General features: G+C 38.6%; 1 protein-coding gene across 1 annotated transcript; it reads right to left on the bottom strand.

Annotated features, from left to right (window-relative positions):
- Positions 1-2,788: 2,788 nt before the first annotated feature.
- Positions 2,789-7,377, bottom strand: NPY4R2 (neuropeptide Y receptor Y4-2). The gene has a single exon (XM_010208991.2). The coding sequence runs from the start codon at positions 7,271-7,273 to the stop codon at positions 6,140-6,142; it is 1,134 nt and encodes a 377-aa protein (XP_010207293.1). The 5' UTR covers positions 7,274-7,377; the 3' UTR covers positions 2,789-6,139.
- Positions 7,378-18,819: the final 11,442 nt, after the last annotated feature.

Raw genomic sequence — 18,819 nt, 5'->3', positions numbered from 1 at the left:
AAACTAATAGGTGAAAATATTTGGAAGCATGAAGCCTCATATTGTCCTCACTTAAAGTTTAACCTTCGCATATCTGGAATGCAATGTATTTTTCAAGTGCAAATAACTGAGCATGTGCTGTATGAGGGTTTTGTTGGCAAACATACTGCCTGCTACTCTGAGTACAGGTAGAACACTTCCTTTTGTTTCAACTATAAAATTCCCTGTGACCTTCCTGCAAATATTAAGATACTCCTCATTTAGTACCTCTCTGCCCCACTGTCTGTAAGCAACTCACCCAGATACAGATACCATGAAGCTTTCCCTTGCAAAGTCTAGGGAATACAAGATCCATGTTTCATAGGCTATGTGGGAGATGAACTATATTAGCAATTTCTAGGTTTAATAGCGGACTTTTGGCCTGCTAGTGAAGATTAGCTTGCTTGGTGTGAAGTTGTTGCATGACCATGTACATTGTGTCATGTAACATGGAACTTTGTGGCTTGTGGAAATGTGAGTTATTATGAAGGAACACTTTTACAATTTACAACTATATAGCTGTATTTCTGATTAATGGAGTTGAGTACACACTGCATTTTAAGTGGAACCAGGGTTGTTAGATTTCATTGTCTCTAGAAATCATAACCACAGTGCCAGACAGCTTCTGCTGTCTTTGAGTCTTGTGAGCCTTCCCAAGACACAAGGCAAAGGGGTACATGTTCATTTATACTCCTGAAGCAGTCTGTGTATTAAATGTTAGTTTAAACAAAACTCTCCACTTGTGCTAATTCCTGTGAGTTTAATGTACCTGCTGAGGAGAAAGGAGCTTTCCAGCATTTTTCAGCTGTCCCTGCTGTGAATGTAGCGTTTCAGAAAGTGGTTACAATGGTCTTTAGGACAGCAAGAACTCTTCTGCAATCTCCCTCAAATTACAGAAAGAAATGGTACATGTTGCTACTTTCAGTCATTAAGCCAGCCTATTAACTAGATGAATCAATGCTCATTACCTTACTTCTGGCATAGCATAGTACAAGTGCAATCTCCATACAGTCATGCTCTAATAAAGTGTAATGAAGACAAATATTTATGAAAAATGAAGTAGTATTTGCCCACTAGCTGCCAACAGTGAGACTTTGTATTCCTGTAGTCTAGATGAGGCCCCAGTAATTCATGAGCTAAAATTGTTGTATTCAAAGGACAGGAATTTTTATGGGTGACTTTTAAGGACTTAGCCCTGCTTTTAAGAGTTAAAGTGCAAGTTTCTTTTTCTATATAGTATCATAGCTTTTTGACCAAATCTATCTTTTATAATGCCAGAGGTGGCATCTTCAGCCTAAAAAAATTGGGCTGTATTTGCAACATTCTACAAAAACCCCTTATTATTATCATGTCACCATGTTTAACATAACCTATCGCATATTGTCAATAGGTAGAAAAAAAGTGCAGTGCTGTATTTTCTATGCACTCTAATTTTTTTTTTGTATTATGGCTGTAAATCTATATTATAGTTGCTATTGAACAACATATTTTTCTATCACATGGAATCGATATTTTAGCACTATTTTTTTAATGAGTATAAGTTTTAAATGTTTTCATCCCAGGTTTCCATCATATAATCTGTATGCTGCTACTAAGCTTCATGTTTACTAAGTATTTATTGGAAGGTTAAAGCTATTGTGATTGCAGCCTAATGAGCATTGCTGTCAGGAAAAGTTATACAAAAGTGTAAATCTCAATCTTACTCTACTTAAGACTTCCCGAATTCAAGGTTATTTTGTAAAGCAAACTGAGGAAGTGAAGAAAGGTCATGAAAGCTACCTGGTCATGAGATGTAAACCTGGATTACCCATGGCACTAAGCAACAATAATTTCCGTTGAAATCAATGCTGGCCTGAAAAACAAGCCAGTATTTAATGAATTAGAAGTTTGAAAATAATAGGCTGTGACAGCAATAGCAGATGATCTAGTGAGAAGACACAGAGGTTAAAGTAAAAGAACCCATTAAGGGGTCCGTAGGATATGATGTCCTAATTTACAATAAACTCCTAGACTGATGTTTCCTGTGAGCATATACTTCATTTGCAAATAGCAAACCTATATTGCAGACCCCAATTGACTACTGACACAACATTTTTACCAACTGCTGTTGATGATTACATTGCATCTATGACATACAAGATGCCAGTCAGGTAGTAGGTACAACTTTTACACTCTTGTGTGTATAAATGCAAGAAAGATAACCTGGTTAGGCACAACCCATGGTCATCTCTGTTACCTTGGTTTGCCTTTTGTTCAGGGAGGTAATTCAGTTCAGAGAAATTTACCAGTTCATTTACTTCAGTCCAAGCATTTCTGAGGTTCAATAACATTCTGATAAATGTCCCACATAATTTTTCATCTCAGCAGTCTTAGTTACTGTCTGATTAGGATTCTGGTCAGGGTTCAGGACAGTATGACGTGTAGGACTCACTTTCCTGTGCAATCTGAGAAGCCTGTGAAAATATGCTGAGTCCTAGTATAAGAACATTCCAATGTCTCCTGTTGAGTTTCTGTTACTTAGCCTGTTGTCTCCTCCTCAGTTGTCTGTACTGTACTGTTACCTCTCCTTTGGAATAATGCCTCAAGCTAATAATCCTTAATCTACCAGTGGCTCTTATCAGACAGTATAGCTTGTTTTGTCTTGATAAATATTAGTTGAAAACTAAGTCTTATGTACTTCATACTATGAATTATTATGCCATTTTACAGAAGCAGACATAGAGAAGTGAAGTGACACAGGAAATATTTTATTTGTTATTAGACTCCCCATAGCATGCCACTTATCACAGCAGTAAGTTATTTTCTTGCTCTGCAAAACCTTACTATCTCACAACACGTCACAAGAGGCAGGATTATAAAAAGCTTTAAAACAAAATAAAACCTGGATAAGGTCTTAGAATTGTATAAACTCATGATTTGCACAACTTCTGCATATTTCCCTGACTTTGCTTTTCTAACTGAGTAGCAGAACTTTGTAAAGAACACACTTAAAACCATCACTTTATACAATGAACACAAAAATGCTTGATCCTTCCTAGATTTAAGCCTCATTTGTTATTTACAAATGGATATGTATGTAAGCTATTTCTATTCTGTTACCCTCTATTTCTATTCTGTTACCCTGTATGTAATGTATGTAAGCTATTTCTATTCTGTTACCCTCTGCTGGTACCAGAAAGATATAACCCCCGTCTTGGTTGCAACAAAAAAAATGGCTCATTGAACCACACAGGCATGATTGCATCCAGTCTTGTGCTTTTGCCTTCAAAGGGAGCGGGACAGTTGCTAGAGCAGTTCTTAAAAACTAGCAGCATAATGTCCTCTAGTGCACAGCTGCATAAACCTTGATGTCCACACAGAATGAAGAGCTGATGATAAGCTACCTTTGCTAGCACAAATAGCTGTAATAGCAGAGTGCCTGGTGTGTAAAGACATTGCTTACACACAGCGTAGAAATGTAATTCTTTAGAACTGATAATTTTTTCTCCTGTGTTTCTAAAGGACCTAGGGAATTTTAGAGGTTGAAAATGTATGGTATGTGAGTAGAGGAATAGGCAGCAGCTGGCTAGGAGTCTTGAGGATCTGAGTTTTTGCTGTTAAGATGTGTTGCTGACTTCTAGTGTTTAAATTCTTTAGTTTATCTAGTCTAAAGTCTGTTAGCAACAAATAGTACTTGATTCCAGACTTGACACTTTGCTTAATCACTCGAGGAAGATACATCCATTTGTGTCTATTTCAGTTACTGTAAAGTTGGATCTGCTTGCTTTACATATTTACTTGTGATCATGGGATACAAATGGCCACATGAATCACAGTCAAACAAAGAGTCTGGAAATACTGCTGATATTTCCACCATTTGCAGAAAAAACTATGACCTGATGAACAATGCAAATGAATAGCTCTAGTGGCAGGTCTCTGACATACTGTAAGTACTCTATCAAAAAAAAATCACATAAAACTAGTGACAAGGACACATTAATGGAAGTACAAATTCTAAAGCACTGATGCTTGAAAAGTTGTATACTTAAGTTCATAAATGAGATAACAGTCTATGTTCGTATTTAGCAGAGTATTTTTACAAGAGCTTGACACACACTTGAATTAAATGTTGGGATTATAACCACTGCGGGAAACAGGCAAAATTACTCAAGGCTAATTGGATGAAATTGATCCTAAATACAAAAAAACATTACAAAGTTCAAGCAGTATTTCAGCCCTCAAATAATACAACACCATTTCTTTATAAGTCAAGCTGATGAGGAGGAGTTACTGTATTCTGTACTACTCAGCATCATGTGGTTGTATCAGCTTTGGTTTCAGCTACACAAGGAAATATCAAGCTGCATATAAGATAAAATGAGAGTCATCTGTTTCTAATAGGCTCAATCTCTAGCTGAGAAATAACATGGAATACAAATAAGAGAAACAACTACTCATACTAGTGTGGCGCATAACAAAGAAAACAGAAGTCCATTTAAAAGAATCAAAATGTCTTGCCAGATAATTAAAGAAGATGTCTAAGCAGAGACCTTCTAGCTTAGGGATTTCTAGCTGTGTGCATAACTACACATTGGATAGCTTCAACTAGTGCAAGCCCATTGACTGCAATGAGTAACGACTGCTTCTTGTAGCATAGTTCAGGTTGGAAACTACCTCAGGTGGTCACCTACTCCAGTCTTCTGCTAAGGTTAGTTTAACAAGTCAGGACAGAATGTGCTTCAATATTTCTTTAGCATTGACCTAGTTGGTCTCCTTTTCACATTTTCTGCGTTTTTTATTAACCCATTCCTCAGTATGGGCTTTTTGAGCATCCTTATTTCTTGGTTTCTCAGTAGTCACTGAGCAAAGTCTCTGACTCCAGAGGTTAAAATGAGTTTATGGTTTGTAAGTTTTGAGGACAAAGACTAAAAATACCACAGATGTGAAAAAAACACAACCCTTACTCTAGAGCAGTTGACAATACTGTCTATTTACATGTAACTTGGCTTCAACCCAACTTGGATTCCACTTGTGTACTTTGGTTGACCTTCTACTGATCAGCTAGAATTTCAGCTCCGTCTCTTGCTGATGGCAGTGACTGGGACTGGTATCTGACATCTGGTTTTATTTTAACAGGAAGCTGAAAGCCTTCATACATATGATTCTTTAGGAGTGTTCCCACTCTGAAAACACACAGTTTATACAAAAAAAAAAGTTTTGATGTCTGTTCTGACTTTCTGAATGAGAGGCACTGCAATTAAAGTACCAAGATGCTGCTGAAGCAGGGGACATCTTGCTACCAAGATCCAGGACAACTCCAGCAATCCAGCTGCCTTGTACCACCATGGAGTTTTAGTATTGGAGGGCTTTGTGATTGAGAAAGTTTCAAAGTCAACCAGACTTGTTTCCATATAGATCTATTATTGGTTTTTGTTTGCTTAAAAACAGTGCTCGGCATCATCTCAATGTGTTTGAAGAGTGTAATCACCGAGTAACATTTTCAATTGCCACCATCCCTCAATGATCTTTACATACCAGAGTCATTGTTCTGTGTCCCTACTTTCAGAGGTAATGGCCATTCCCAAGTCTATATGACAGAGAGAGAAGTTTCATACAAACCAGCTGTTTGATGTGAACTAGATCTGCTGAAAGATTACTGTTGTCTAATGAGCTATGATTTGGTAAAGCACAAAAATTTAGATATTTACATCTCTCTCTTATGCTGATGTGTCAGCCTTTCATTAAAATCTTAATAACACTGAAAATCTGAGAGACCAACAATGCAACTTTTGGCCCACAGGGCTGAAATTGTGTTACTACCCCAGCCACAGCAGAGATGTGAGCTTAGGTGATGAATCCCGTGTCAGTCTATGTACAGCCACAGCTTAATTACCAATCTGTTAGAGGAGCCATGTATACATCAGCCAGTCTCTTCCATGTCTGTACCATCTCAATGACACAAACAACCTGTGTACCATAGGAGCTACTGATAATATGACCTTCGTTTGCCTGTTCTTCCACAAAGCAGGCTGTAATGGGTTCCCATTCACATCCCATCTATGACATCACCAGTTGCTTTTTATACCCACACCAATAATTAGTGTGTGGTGTCAGTGCACCCCTCTGGAATGTTTTCTAATAGCTAAATAGAATTATGTCTGCAGTTCAACATCAGTGAGCCCTTGGAAATTTCAGTCTGCATGGTGGATAAAGGCAAATGATCATATTCTTCCATTGATGCAGTTACTGAATTATGCTGGCAGCTCAGAATCAATGACTTCACTTCTTTTTTGAAGTTGCTATTTAGGAAACCGTAGATAACAGGGTTGACACAAGTGGAAGCCATAGCCACCAGATGGCACAATGAGAAGATCAGATTGTGGTGGCAAGGAGAAATTATTTTGTAATTCCAGTCAACAATGGTGTTGAAAACATGCAGTGGTAGCCAGCAAACAGCAAAAGCAGCAACCATAGATGCTAACAAAATATTTATCCTTCTCAGCTGAAGCACTCGGTTGCTATATTCACTTTTCTCAAACATGTCCTTTCTCTTCTGTAGACGTAAGTAGATGCGCAGGTAGCAAAGTATAATGAAGAACAGTGGGATGCAATATTGGAAGAGCAGTAAAGTGGTAGTGTAGATAAGTCTGTGTTGCTCAGAAGGCCATGAGTCAATGCATATGGCCTTGTCAGAGGAAAAATTCATGATATGTGAGAGCTGGGCATACAAATCATTGGACAAGATGGATGTGGTCAAAAAGGGCAGTGACATGAGACATGCTAAAGTCCAAATTACTCCAATTCCTAGATAGGCTTGGGAGATACTTGGTCTCCAGCCAGTTGGATTTATGATGAGCTGGTGTCTTTCCAGAGCAATGAGGACAAGGGAAAGAATTGACACAGTCACAGATGTGCACTGAGTGAAAGAGGTCATTTTGCACATGACTTCCCCAAATATCCAGTAATCCATCATGGTGTAAACAATGGTGAAAGGCAGACAGACAAGACACATAAACAAGTCTGAAAGTATTAAGTTGGAAATTAGGACGTTGGTGACATTGGCCTTTTCTTTCTGCCTGGCGATAACAGCAATCAGACAGATGTTTCCCACAATGCCTAGGACAGTCTCCAAGCTGTAAGAGGTGGCCAGAAAGACAGTGAGGTCAGTGATGTTCCTGCACTGATTAGAAATATGTGTGGGGAAGCTTCGGTTTGAGCTCCAGTTCTTGCTGTTCAGGAAAGGAAAACCATCATTAATAGCCTTTGTCTTATTCATCTTGAACCCCAAAATCTTTATCCAAAAAGTTGATAGTCAAACAGAATCCAGGTCTTCTGGAACTAGCCTAAGGAAAGTTTTATCTGTTCTTTTTGGCTGTGGAAGGTCTGGGTATATCTGCAAAGGAAAGAAAAATTAGTTTGCTTAGTTATTCTGCAAGAAATTAGTCAAAAGGGTGGCAGAAGGGAGACAAGGAAGCAAATGCCAGGGATTCTGTGTATATTCTGCAGCTCCCTTTTATATAATTTATTACATCATAAAATGGAACCGTTTTCTAAACTGTGGTATGGATGTCTGTGTGACTCTATTGAGTTAAGATTTTGTTTCCTCATTATAAGGTTGTCTCACAGATCAAGAATATCTTCACCATTTAACTCAGTGTAGGATTTTGAACATCACTAATGGAGTTAAGTGGTGTTTCAAGAAAGCTGGATCAAAACAAACTTGGAGATAAAAATTGTTTGTAATTCTGGTTTCGCAAGGTTCTGATCCAAAACTGAGCAGAAGACATATTGTGGGGCTGCATTTACATTCAGTTGAGCTAAACACCAATGTGAAAGGTAAGGCATATTAGATGAATAAAGCTAACACTGAAATACCTACTGTGATTTAACATGTGGAACACGTTCATGATTGCAGATGGAATCACATTTACATGCAACAATCATCATGCAAAAATTCAGGCTCATATTCTCAGGAAGGATAACTTGAAAGAGTCTAGAATAACTCAAAACCATTTCATCATTTTTTGGAGTCTGCACAGCCATTGTAGATCACGGGAACCACAGCCCAAATTTTCTGCTTCCCCGTTCTGGATGAACTCCAGTGCCCATGAAATACTGTTCTCTCCCTCTTTGTGGCTAATGCAGCCACCATAGGGTTTATCAGAAAGCAGAATCCAGTCTCCTGGTTGGCTTTAAGAGTATGTTATTTTAACAATAGCTCTTAATTGCATGTGAGAAGCTTCTTATTGATTCTCCCTCAGTATAATTTTGCTTTCTTTAACAAAGAGAATTCAAGTGTTACAATGTGTGCCATCTCATGGATGTCATTCCTGCACAGGCACCTGGGATTGCTTCTTAATCACTGAGCTGGGATTTTTTTATAGAATTTTGGCAGCTGAAACCATGGAGTTAATTAGGGATGCACATTTCTTGAAATCTCAGCCATAGGACTGCCTGGACTCTACCAGATGGCTCCTGGGAAACTGTCATGATCTGCCATAGCAGAGCCTACTTTATAATCTTGATCCTGGAGTCCAGATCCTCTATGTTCAGGAATCAAAGAAAAAAAAAAAACCTCTACTGGAAGTTGTCTTCAGGCCAGAGGCAGCTTCATGTTGTAAAAAACCTTGTAATGTGAAAAGTAAATAAATACAACATCATTCACACATTGCATGAGCCTTTCCCCAGCAATAAAATGCAACTCAAACAAATTTGTAGGGTTGTGAAAAACATCTGAGCTTCAGAAAAACAAGTGTTCAGGATGCAAATACATAACTGAAATGGTATAATGAGCTTAGTGCTTTGAGTAGCATTTATTGCTGAGCAACTGTATGCACAAAGGTAACTAGTACTGTAGAAAAAAGCACCCACCTTCCTACAACTTTTTAGTTGCCATGTCTTTCTCTTTATGAATTCTTCTTGTATACTTCTAGAGATCTTGCCTCTCAGGAACTAACAATAGCAATTCTGTACAGTAATTGAAAGATGTTTTGGGATCATTTTTCTGCTTGATCAGCAAATATTAGTGTAGTCAATTCTGTTCTTTACTAGATTTGTTGATTTATTTATCTATATCTATATGCCATCTATCTGTAGCAACCTGAGACGATCAAGACAGTCACATGACTAAAACAGAATAACTATTTCTTCTTCTTGTTCTTTCATTTCCTCGGTAGTTTAAATCTTAAAGAAGGCAAAGGAAATTTTCCAAATTGTGGGCATAGTTATGACTCTTTCTGTCCACTCACTGTTGTGTTGTTACTCTAATCACGTAAACAGATTGATTTATGTCCCAGAACTAAAAAAAAGAGGCAATGATGATGTATGGATTGCATGATCACCTATGGTGTGGTCTGTTTCAATGTGAAAATGGATATAGAATGAAACCCATCAACCAGACTCTTAACTTTTAATGATCGCTGGCCAGCACAGGTGCTGCAAACAGAGTAAAGGGATCAGCAGCTGATACTATTTGGTACCAGTCAAAATGTTCCATTTTGTCATTTGGACAGAACAAACAGACTGCTGTAAATAAACACATTAGCTTTTTATATGGTCTCAGCCTACTGTCCTTAGCTACAATATCCTAGAAAACAAACAGATGGTCTCTTTTGTTGCTTGAAAAATGTGTGCTGAGTTATTACAAACATCTGTAATGGAGTAAGCCCTCTGAAGGATCTCAGATGCTTTTGGACAGGCTGAGGCATCAGGGAGGAGAAGCAAAAAAAACCCAAAGGAGTGGATTCACCTGAAAAGCAGAAGGCAGATCCCACAGCTTTAAGTGACACATTACAAAGAGGAATGTCAAAGTCAAAGCATGGCTGCGCATTTGTCACAGATGGTAAACACGGTGGGGGATAAAGAACATCTCTGAAGGTTCTGCAATGCATTTGTTTGCATTTGGAACTCCCTGTCTTTTAACACTTTGCATTCCTTGGTGCCTCCCATAAGGTGACTATCAAACAGCTCCTCGGCATTCTTTCTGCTGGTACTGCCCAGCAGTAGATAAGAAATTATTATCCTCTTGCCACAGATAGGGGAAATGAGAGAGGTAGGTGAGACCTGAGTTGTCCAGTGTCTCAAGGGAACCTGTGGTGCACTATGCAGGACTCAAAAACTTAACACTACCTGTCAACCTAATGTCTTGGAGAAGATCAGAGCTTAGATCACTTAGGTCCATAGCTCTCTGAATCACTTACTCTGGCAATCAGAATAAGAGTTCTAGAAAAAAACAGAAATAATAGAAGCTATTCTAAAAAAATACATGTTATGGTAACTTTATGTATCCTAATGTGGGATCCTTAGATGGCAGATTCTCAAGGTCAGTCACTGTCAAATGCTGAGTTACCTCAAAGCATTCGACCACCTTTCAGTTTGGCCTAAATTAAGTGCCAGTAATGAACAGTGTGCACTTAGTCTGTTTAGACATTTGAATCAAATGTTAGCTAATATACTGAATCACCAATGCAGTGGGTAAAAGGGTGTTAGACTCCTCCACTGAATCAGAGGTTTGTTGATTTTCCAGCAAAAACCATATGAACTAAAAAAAAATGGCTTTTGTCTCCAGAAAGTGAAGCAATATTCACTTGGCTTGAAGGGGTAGGAAACATGCCTCCTAAATCAGTTTGCAGAGGGAGTGGGGGAAAAGTTAGATTGTTTTGTTTTCCTGTTTGTGCTAAAGAGGAAAGAGTAGTCCTCTTCAGAAACCTTAATGAACTTTAGGAAAGAGGCCAGGAACAAAAGGCAACATGCTCAAAAAGCAAGGATTTTCTTTAATTGATGCAGTGTAAGACAGTTTCTATCAAAAGCAAATGTCACAGAAGTCTGCAGCAAGTTAACAGGAGACAGAAAGAAAAAGACAAGGAGCTTTCAGATTCTCAGTGTAAATTAAATTCTTCACGTGCATTTGTTATAGACATTCAACATTGTGCTGTCTGCTGGAGGCAAGGAAAAAGAGCAGCAAAGATTTGAAGGACTTGTCCTGCTGAAAATCAGAGTCTTCTAAGTTAAGAAATGTCACTCAACTTGTCTCAAAACAGAGAAAGCAACTATCACCAGTCAGCTTGAAAGCCTTGCCCCAAAGGACTATCCTGCATTTCCCAGAAAAACAATCCTCAAAGAAAAGGGATTTCTGTGAGATGGGTTAGGGAAGAAACTGAAACCCTCAGTGGGTTTCAATGAGACGTAAGCCAAAGCAAAAAATTGTTTTCAGTGTTTGGCTTTATTGTCTGGTACTTCGAAGCAATCACTTACCTAGCTCAGAACTTAATTGCTCAAGACACACGTGCTGCTTTCAATGTATACCATTACCTGAGGGAAGAAATTCCTAAAGACATTAAGTGATTGGATATCTTATTTGAAGAGCTATGGCAACTATCTGGAGTAAAGCAGCTATCATCCTCCTCATAAACTGGAAACCAAGGAGCAATGGAAAGGCTTAACAGAAATTCATATTGCAGATATTAATTGATGTAGTGGTAACTAACAGTGCTGGCAGTGATATTATTTCAGTAAAATAGATTTGTTCTGTTTAGCCTTACATCTTAGAAAAAGATTAAAAGTCATTTGACTGTCATTATATGTTCCCAGGAAGGCAACATTTAACTGGGAGAAGAAACCTGCCACTGAGTATGCACAGGCATCCCACATCAATGTTAAAACTATAAGGGATTTGGTATAATGAAATGTAATGGTGGACATTTAATTTTTGTTTAACTCTTTGTTTCTAAAACCTGGGTAATTAGGGTATAGCACAAATTATGTGTATTAAAACGTAACAAGTCTATAACACTGGGGGATGGCCCAGGAAAGTTAACATTTTTCCCTCTTCACACATCTGCATGTTTTCAGAAGGAAACCTTTTGAGAGTTATGAACTTATACTATGGATTAACCTTCTCTGATCCTGCAGAAATAGGGGAAGTTTTACAAAAGCACCTACTCCAACTTTTGGGGATTTTTTAATTACACTTATAACAATCTTACCAGAGACACGGAGTCAGCTCACGAAAGTAAAATGTGACTAGCAGGTCAGCAGATAAGAAAATGATTCCTTAAGAGTAAAGGCCATTGTGACTTGTCCTGTACCCAAGAGGGAAAAAAAAAATTACAAATGCAATCTTTACCAAAGGAGGTGAGGAATCCATAAATCCTTGTAATGGGCATCTTAGCAGAAATCCAAATCTTGAGAGTAATGTAATGTGTACTGCTAGAGACTGCGTGGGTTGGATGAGGACCAGGAATTCCCAGGGACTAGGAGATAAGAAGAGTTTTCTAGTGACCAGTGGTAGCCTGGAAGTCTGTCACCTGCAAGGTGTCAGGGAGAATACTTGAACTCAAAAATCACCCAAGAAGCTACCAGGTCGCTCTGTCCTGGTTTCAGCAGGGATAGAGTTAATTTTCCTTCTAGCAGCTGGTGTAGTGCTGTGTTTTAGATTTAGTGTGAGAATAATATTGATAACACACGGATGTTTTAGCTGTTGCTAAGTAGTGCTTATCTTAAGTGAAAGACTTTTCAGTTTCCAATGCCGTCAAGGAGAGGCACAAAAAGCTGAGAGGGAGCATGGACAGGACAGCTGACTCGAATTGTTTTTAAGGGATATTCCATGCCATGGGATATCATGGCCAATAACTAGCTGGGCATCAGCAGGTAGTGAGAAACTGCACTGTGCATCACTGTCTTTCTTAAGGTTTATTTATTTATTTTTATTACCATTATTATCATTATGGTTTAGTTTATTTCAATATTAAAATGTTCTCATCTCAACCTATTAATTTTTTTTTCCAATTCTCCTGCCCATCCCACACCTCAGGGGAAGAGGAGTCAGTGAGCATCTGCATGCTTGCCAGCTGGGGTTAAACCACAACACCCTCTTGCACCCTGAAAAGTTGCAAAGTTCTGCTAGGTATACACAAGAGCTGGGCCCTTCATGACAAGTCAGATTGTATCCAATTCAAACATAATTGCCTGCTTTGGTGGAAAATGCTGGTTCGTTGTACCAATACATTTAATGAAGCTGAAAGAGGGCATTTGAAACACTTTTTCTGAATCAGATGAAGGAGTGACAACCCAGACGATCATTAGGCTCCATTGGGTTAAACACTAGGTTTGGTATCACCATCTCCTGCACAGTGGTTCAGGATTTTTGGTTTAGCAAAAAAAAAACCCAGCAGCTCAGAAATTGATGATTAGGGTTATTTTGTTGCCAAAGAAACAAAATGTTGTATTCACACCTTTTTTTTTTTTTTTCATCTGAAAATGCCTTCTTTGGCTCAAAAACATGCAGACTTTCAAAGCTATACGTTTGATGTTTTGGTTCAGGCGCTGAATGATGAAAGTTATTGTTTGCATAGCCTTAATCAAAACGGAATGGTAAACAGCAAAGGCTTCCTTTGTTTTTTAAAACCTTTCTTGCTAAATTCTTAACATTAATAATTATATTAATGTTTGTTATGGTGATCTTCAAAAATAATTGAGAAAAGGTCCTTTTGTGCTTGGTGCTGTACAGGTCTAGAGGAGCAGACAAGTCTCTTGACAGACAAGAGCTTAAAAATTATGAAAAGAGGACAAAGTATTTATTACTGTTTCCCTTGCCTTGTGACTGGATTCAGAGCACATTGATTATAGAGGACTTTGGATCAAGTTCACTTAATATTTCTGCCCTCATTTCTGTATTGTTAAAAAAACATAAAGAAATCTACAACATTTTCATGGAATTGAAAGATGGTGCAAAAATTCTTTGTTTCTAGGAACTGAATATGCACAAATCCAGGGCTTCTCTTGAATGCAAATTTTATGTCCCCGCCAATACCAGTGAATCAATTTTATAATTTAAATACTAACTGAATGCTTTTCATTATCTGCTGTTTACCCTAATAGTTAAATAAATAAATGAAGAGCCATAACTGAACTGTTTGTAATCTATATTCTTATGTTTTTCTAAAACTTACATTAATGTAGCCACTACTCGGTACCTCTTCTTTAAAAGCTGTTGATACGTAACTTCTCATGGATCTTAGGTTAAGTTTCAGGTAAATCATTTAACATTTTCTGATCAGAAAACAGTCTAAAGCAGGGGAAGATTTGAGCAGAAAGGGAATTAACAATGGCATCAGCTGTCAGTCACTTGACTGAAATCAGAATACATTTTCCCAGTAAAAGTGATAACTTTAATGAAGACATCGGAGCTCTTATCAGTCTGAAACAGATAATTTAAAAAATTCTTACCTATTGCTGATTGAGAAAATCACTGCTGTTGCTGCACATTTCTATCTTGGAAGAACGAAGAAATGTTGTAGCAGGAAAGTAAGGGCTTCTGTGTGCTAGCAATGCAGAAGAGCAGCTCTCCCCACTGTTTCTGTAGGTAACTTGGATGACATCTCTCTCTCTCCCCCTTGTTCCTTCCTTCCCTCCCTTCAGCTTAGCCAATGTATTCTGTCATATTATGACTATGGTTTGACTTTGAAGTTCCAGCTCCCTCTGCTGTTACATAAATATGGAAATTCTATGGATACTCTAGAGGAATAGCAACTTCAGCAAAGAGCTATGAAGTTATCCGAAGCACAGTTGCACACAAATGTGTGCCCAAGGTGAAGCACAGTAAAATAAAGGGACAAAATACAGGATCAGAGCCTAATTGATTTCTAAGAGGCTCAAAGAGAATTTTGCCTCATATGTGTGAAAATGTTGCCAGTATCCGTTTCCCCAATTTTTCTATTCAATCACAGATTGATATTGAAATTTTATTCTAGAAGGATTCAGGCTACAAGTCCTTAAATTACGAAAGAGGGAGAAATACAGTTACTCAGGCAAAGAACTTAGAAATCTGAGAGCACAAAGAAAGCTGGAAATAGAGGAAAAGAAGGATTTGCAGAAAGTGCCAGTATTCTTTGATTTTTCCCAGATCTTTCTCTTGAAAAACCAAGGCAAAAATCAGAGTTACAATTTTTTCTCTTGAATCAGGAAAATACACAGAACGTTTCCAAGCATTTCAATATCAAAGTAAGAACAAGCTCTTATCAACTAAACTAACTGTGAAAATAATGTTTCATTTGTAATATAGTCTTTTTTTTTCCCTAGTACCAGCTATTACAGGTTTGGTCATCTACTTCAAGAGCTTATCTGACATCTTTCATCATTAAGAAGTAATCAAATCAGAAGCAAGAATATTTAAGGTTTTTCTAGAGTATTTTGGCATTTCTTATGTCTTATAGTGCTGAGAAGCATAAAACTGGAGTCTGCAGAATGAAAAGTGTAAACTGGAGAGTTGTTCTTAGTTACTGATTCCTTCTTCAGAGTTTGTTTTATCTACTTCTTGTTTTGTATTACTTATTTTTGCCCAGCCTTTTTTTCTTCAGAACCTTTATTTACCAGCTAGTTTAAACCAGCATGCCACATCCCAGCATTCCCCTTTTACCCAGTTGCCTCAGAAGGAGACAGACCTTCTGATCTGGTTAGGGAAGAGGACATGAAGTCTGTGCTCCAGCTGAAAAGGCATTAGCCCACTCAGATCTTGAGCCATTTGCCAGCTTCTTAGGAAGTAGAAACTTGCTATCCTACTGGAGCCAGAAAAACTGAAATTATGTATTTAGCTGATCTATTCACTTCTGTTTCTTCCTTAATTTATTTATCATATGCTAATTTGTTTTGCTGTTCAAAGCATTAAAGAAATGGAAGGAAAATCACTAGGAAACAGTCTTTTTAGTGAGGGGTGTTTTAATTTATGAAACTGTACTTCTCATTCCCCTTAGCTTGCAGCTTTCCTCATCCAGCCTTATGTCCTTGCTCCTTCCAAATATTCAAAGATATACTGTGTCACTTATTCTCTCAATTCAGACATTTGGGCAGAACCTGCAAACTAGCAAATTAGCATCTGCTTTGCCCTTAAAGTCAACAGTGAACAGCTGCAGCACTGTTCCTGAAAGACTGCTCAGGGCACTGCTGCCCAGAGATCAGGAAATGATCTAATCACCAATATTTTGGTATGGCATTTGGGACTGTCTTGACAGGCTTTTAGGGTGAAGTGCTGTAGCAAGGTTCTGGCTATTATTGATGAGCTGAATGAGGCTCCATTAGAATCCTATTCCATCCATATTTTTTTCTGTACCGTGTCCAAGCTACAGGGAGAAAATGGTCATTATTAACATGCTAATGTGACAGCAGCCCTTTGGTCATTCCAATCCTGTGTTAGTTCTCGTAGCTTGGACTTACATGCAGACAGGAGTCACTGAGTGTAAGCCAAGGTGAAGCTGGAGCTGCCAGGCCATAGCTATCTGGACTGTAGCATAAAGGGGACAATACTGGAGCTAGCTTGGAGTGAGAATGTTAGCAGCAAGACAAAGATGCAGGTTTTTGATGGTCCAGCTGGGTCTTAAAGCTTGGTTCATCAAGGAATGAAATTCTGAAAGGAATGCTGGCACCCAAGATGACTGTTTTGAATCTGGCCATGTTTAGCTTCACTGTATAGTGGGGACTACTGAACATGTATCCATAGAGAGTATCTGTGAGGATCCTGACCCGTTAAGATTTTTGCAAGCAGTATTTGTATGAGGGTGCATAAGGGTGGGAATTCCTCTGTATACAGGACACTTGCTGCTTTAAAGCAATGTGAAAATGCTGTAGTCCCAGTCATTGCAAGTCATGTGCTTACCAGACTGGCTGTTCCTGTTCATATCAGCAGGCTTGCATTGATTTTAGCAACCATTGGACCAACCCCTCTCTGCTGTTGATAGGAAATGGAGTATAGAAACTGTAGCTGGATTGACACGAGGCTGTCCTACTATCCACAGAGCAATAAGAGAGCTTGTTCACCTTCTCAACCCACAGCATGTGCTCCTGTTAGGGAAAGCACTGGGGAACTGTCCTGTTTTCTCTGCAGTTTATTACATAAAACAGTTGGACTCTATGGTGACAATGTGTTTCAAGGGTGTACAGTTACATGAGGAAATAGTTCTTTCTGCTCTGATCAGATAACTACTTCCAAGTTATTATGGTAACAATAAGGCCTCTACCAACAAACATTAATTAGGTGTGATTTAGCCTTTCTATGGGAGTGACAGGACTGTCCCAGCAGTGGGATTACAACTGCAGTCCGGGTGCTTTGAAGGTCTTGCGTTTGTGTTAGATCTTGAGCCATATCAGCCTTCATTGGTGCAGCTCTGATGCTCTGTCTCTCTTTCCTCTGAGTGTAGAATTTCAGAGGCCAATTCTCCTCCAGCACATTTAGCAAACCTAATTGTGGTCCAGCATCTGGAGTCTTGCTCTCTCTGGCACTGTTACACAGTGAGCAAACAGTGTACACAAAGAGTAGTACTAAGTGATGATGAGAGCATACGGAGAAATCGTACCTTGGAACAGTGCACAGTTCATGTGTATGCTAAGCTTATCATGTCTACACGTTGGTATTTTTTACAAGTTTGGTTCGGCTCCATTTTGTTAGAATCTCTACATCTTTCTGAAGCAGAATTGATATTTTAACCATTTTCAGCCTTCTCCAATTTGTTAACAACTCTCCTTCCATGGGGGAAGCTATGAAACTGATGTATCTTCCAAGGGATTTTTCTGAACTTCAGAAAAGTGGCCTTGTTACTCAAGGCCCTGTATACAGGCCCTTAAAAATGCAACTAGTGTTCAGGAAGTTGACAGCATGATCCCTTATGTCTGTATCTGTATCTTCCTGCTTATATAGAGAGAGACATATACCTCTGAGTGAAATCCTCTGATCCACTCTCAGCAAGCAAAAAAGTGAGACTCTCCGCTGTCTGCTACTCACAGAAGGGTCATAGCCAGTTCCAGTGATGTCCACTCCATTAGTCCCATGAAGGCATAGGGGGATATGATCAGAGAGCTGCAATTAACTAGTTCTAACTAATCTTGAAAGAGCTAAGAAGCTGCAATTGTATTTCTCATTTTACTTACTTCCTGGAATCATCTTAATGACTTTCTGTATACTCTTGTATACTCTCAGCATCACACTTAAAAATACACCATACGACTGTGATTTTCCACAACAGATATTAAAAAGAAACTGTTGGTTCCATGAGCTAAAATATTTAATTGTAATAATTTCAGCAAGGTAGAGGAAAGGCAGATTAAGAAAACATCTATGATATCAGTGTTGAACAAACTGAACACACTCAAATTATTTATCTTGGCCTTTTGAGTTATATAATGCTCTTGTTGCAATTGTTCTCAATATTGTATAAATATCTTTTATAGGATATTTCTTATATAAACTACTTTCATGGACTTCGTACCAAGCATGGTGTAGTACCTGAAGTCTACTGGCTAAACACATTTTATAGTCTAGGTTTTGTGTACAAACAGCTTTCATGGGGTTGTTTGTCAGTGGACTTTGTCAGGAGGTTGGGATATCCCTTTTTTCTATTGTAGCTAGCAACAGAACAGGGGGTAATGGGATGAAGCTGGAACACAAAAAGTTCCACTTAAACATAAGAAAAAACTATTTCGCTGTTCAGGTGAGGGAGCCCTGGCACAGGCTGCCCAGAGGGGTTGTGGAGTCTCCTTCCTTGGAGGTCTTCAAGACCCGCCTGGACATGTTCCTATGTGACCTGATCTAGGTGATCCTGCTTCTGCAGGGGGGTTTGAACAAGATGATCTCTAAAGGTCCCTTCCAACCCTACCATTCTACGATTCTATGTTTCTATGACTTTGATCCAAACAAGATTATTGCAGGAAATTCTACCCTGGTATGGAAGGCTACAAAACTATTTCTATGGCATTTCCAGTAGGTTGGGAGTCCCAGGCATGAGCTTGCCTTTTTTGTAATATATCAATCATATCCTGGAGAATATGTTCCCTTGT

This window comes from Colius striatus, chromosome 8 (genome assembly GCF_028858725.1).
Source record: "Colius striatus isolate bColStr4 chromosome 8, bColStr4.1.hap1, whole genome shotgun sequence".
Taxonomy (NCBI): Eukaryota; Metazoa; Chordata; class Aves; order Coliiformes; family Coliidae; genus Colius; species Colius striatus.
The sequence above is the reverse complement of the archived record's forward strand: the minus strand, read 5'-3'. Positions and strand labels throughout refer to the sequence as shown.

What these genes read in the sequence shown, in the direction of transcription:
- NPY4R2 (XM_010208991.2), bottom strand. Translation starts at nt 7,273, where the DNA reads ATGAATAAGACAAAGGCTATTAATGATGGTTTTCCTTTCCTGAACAGC.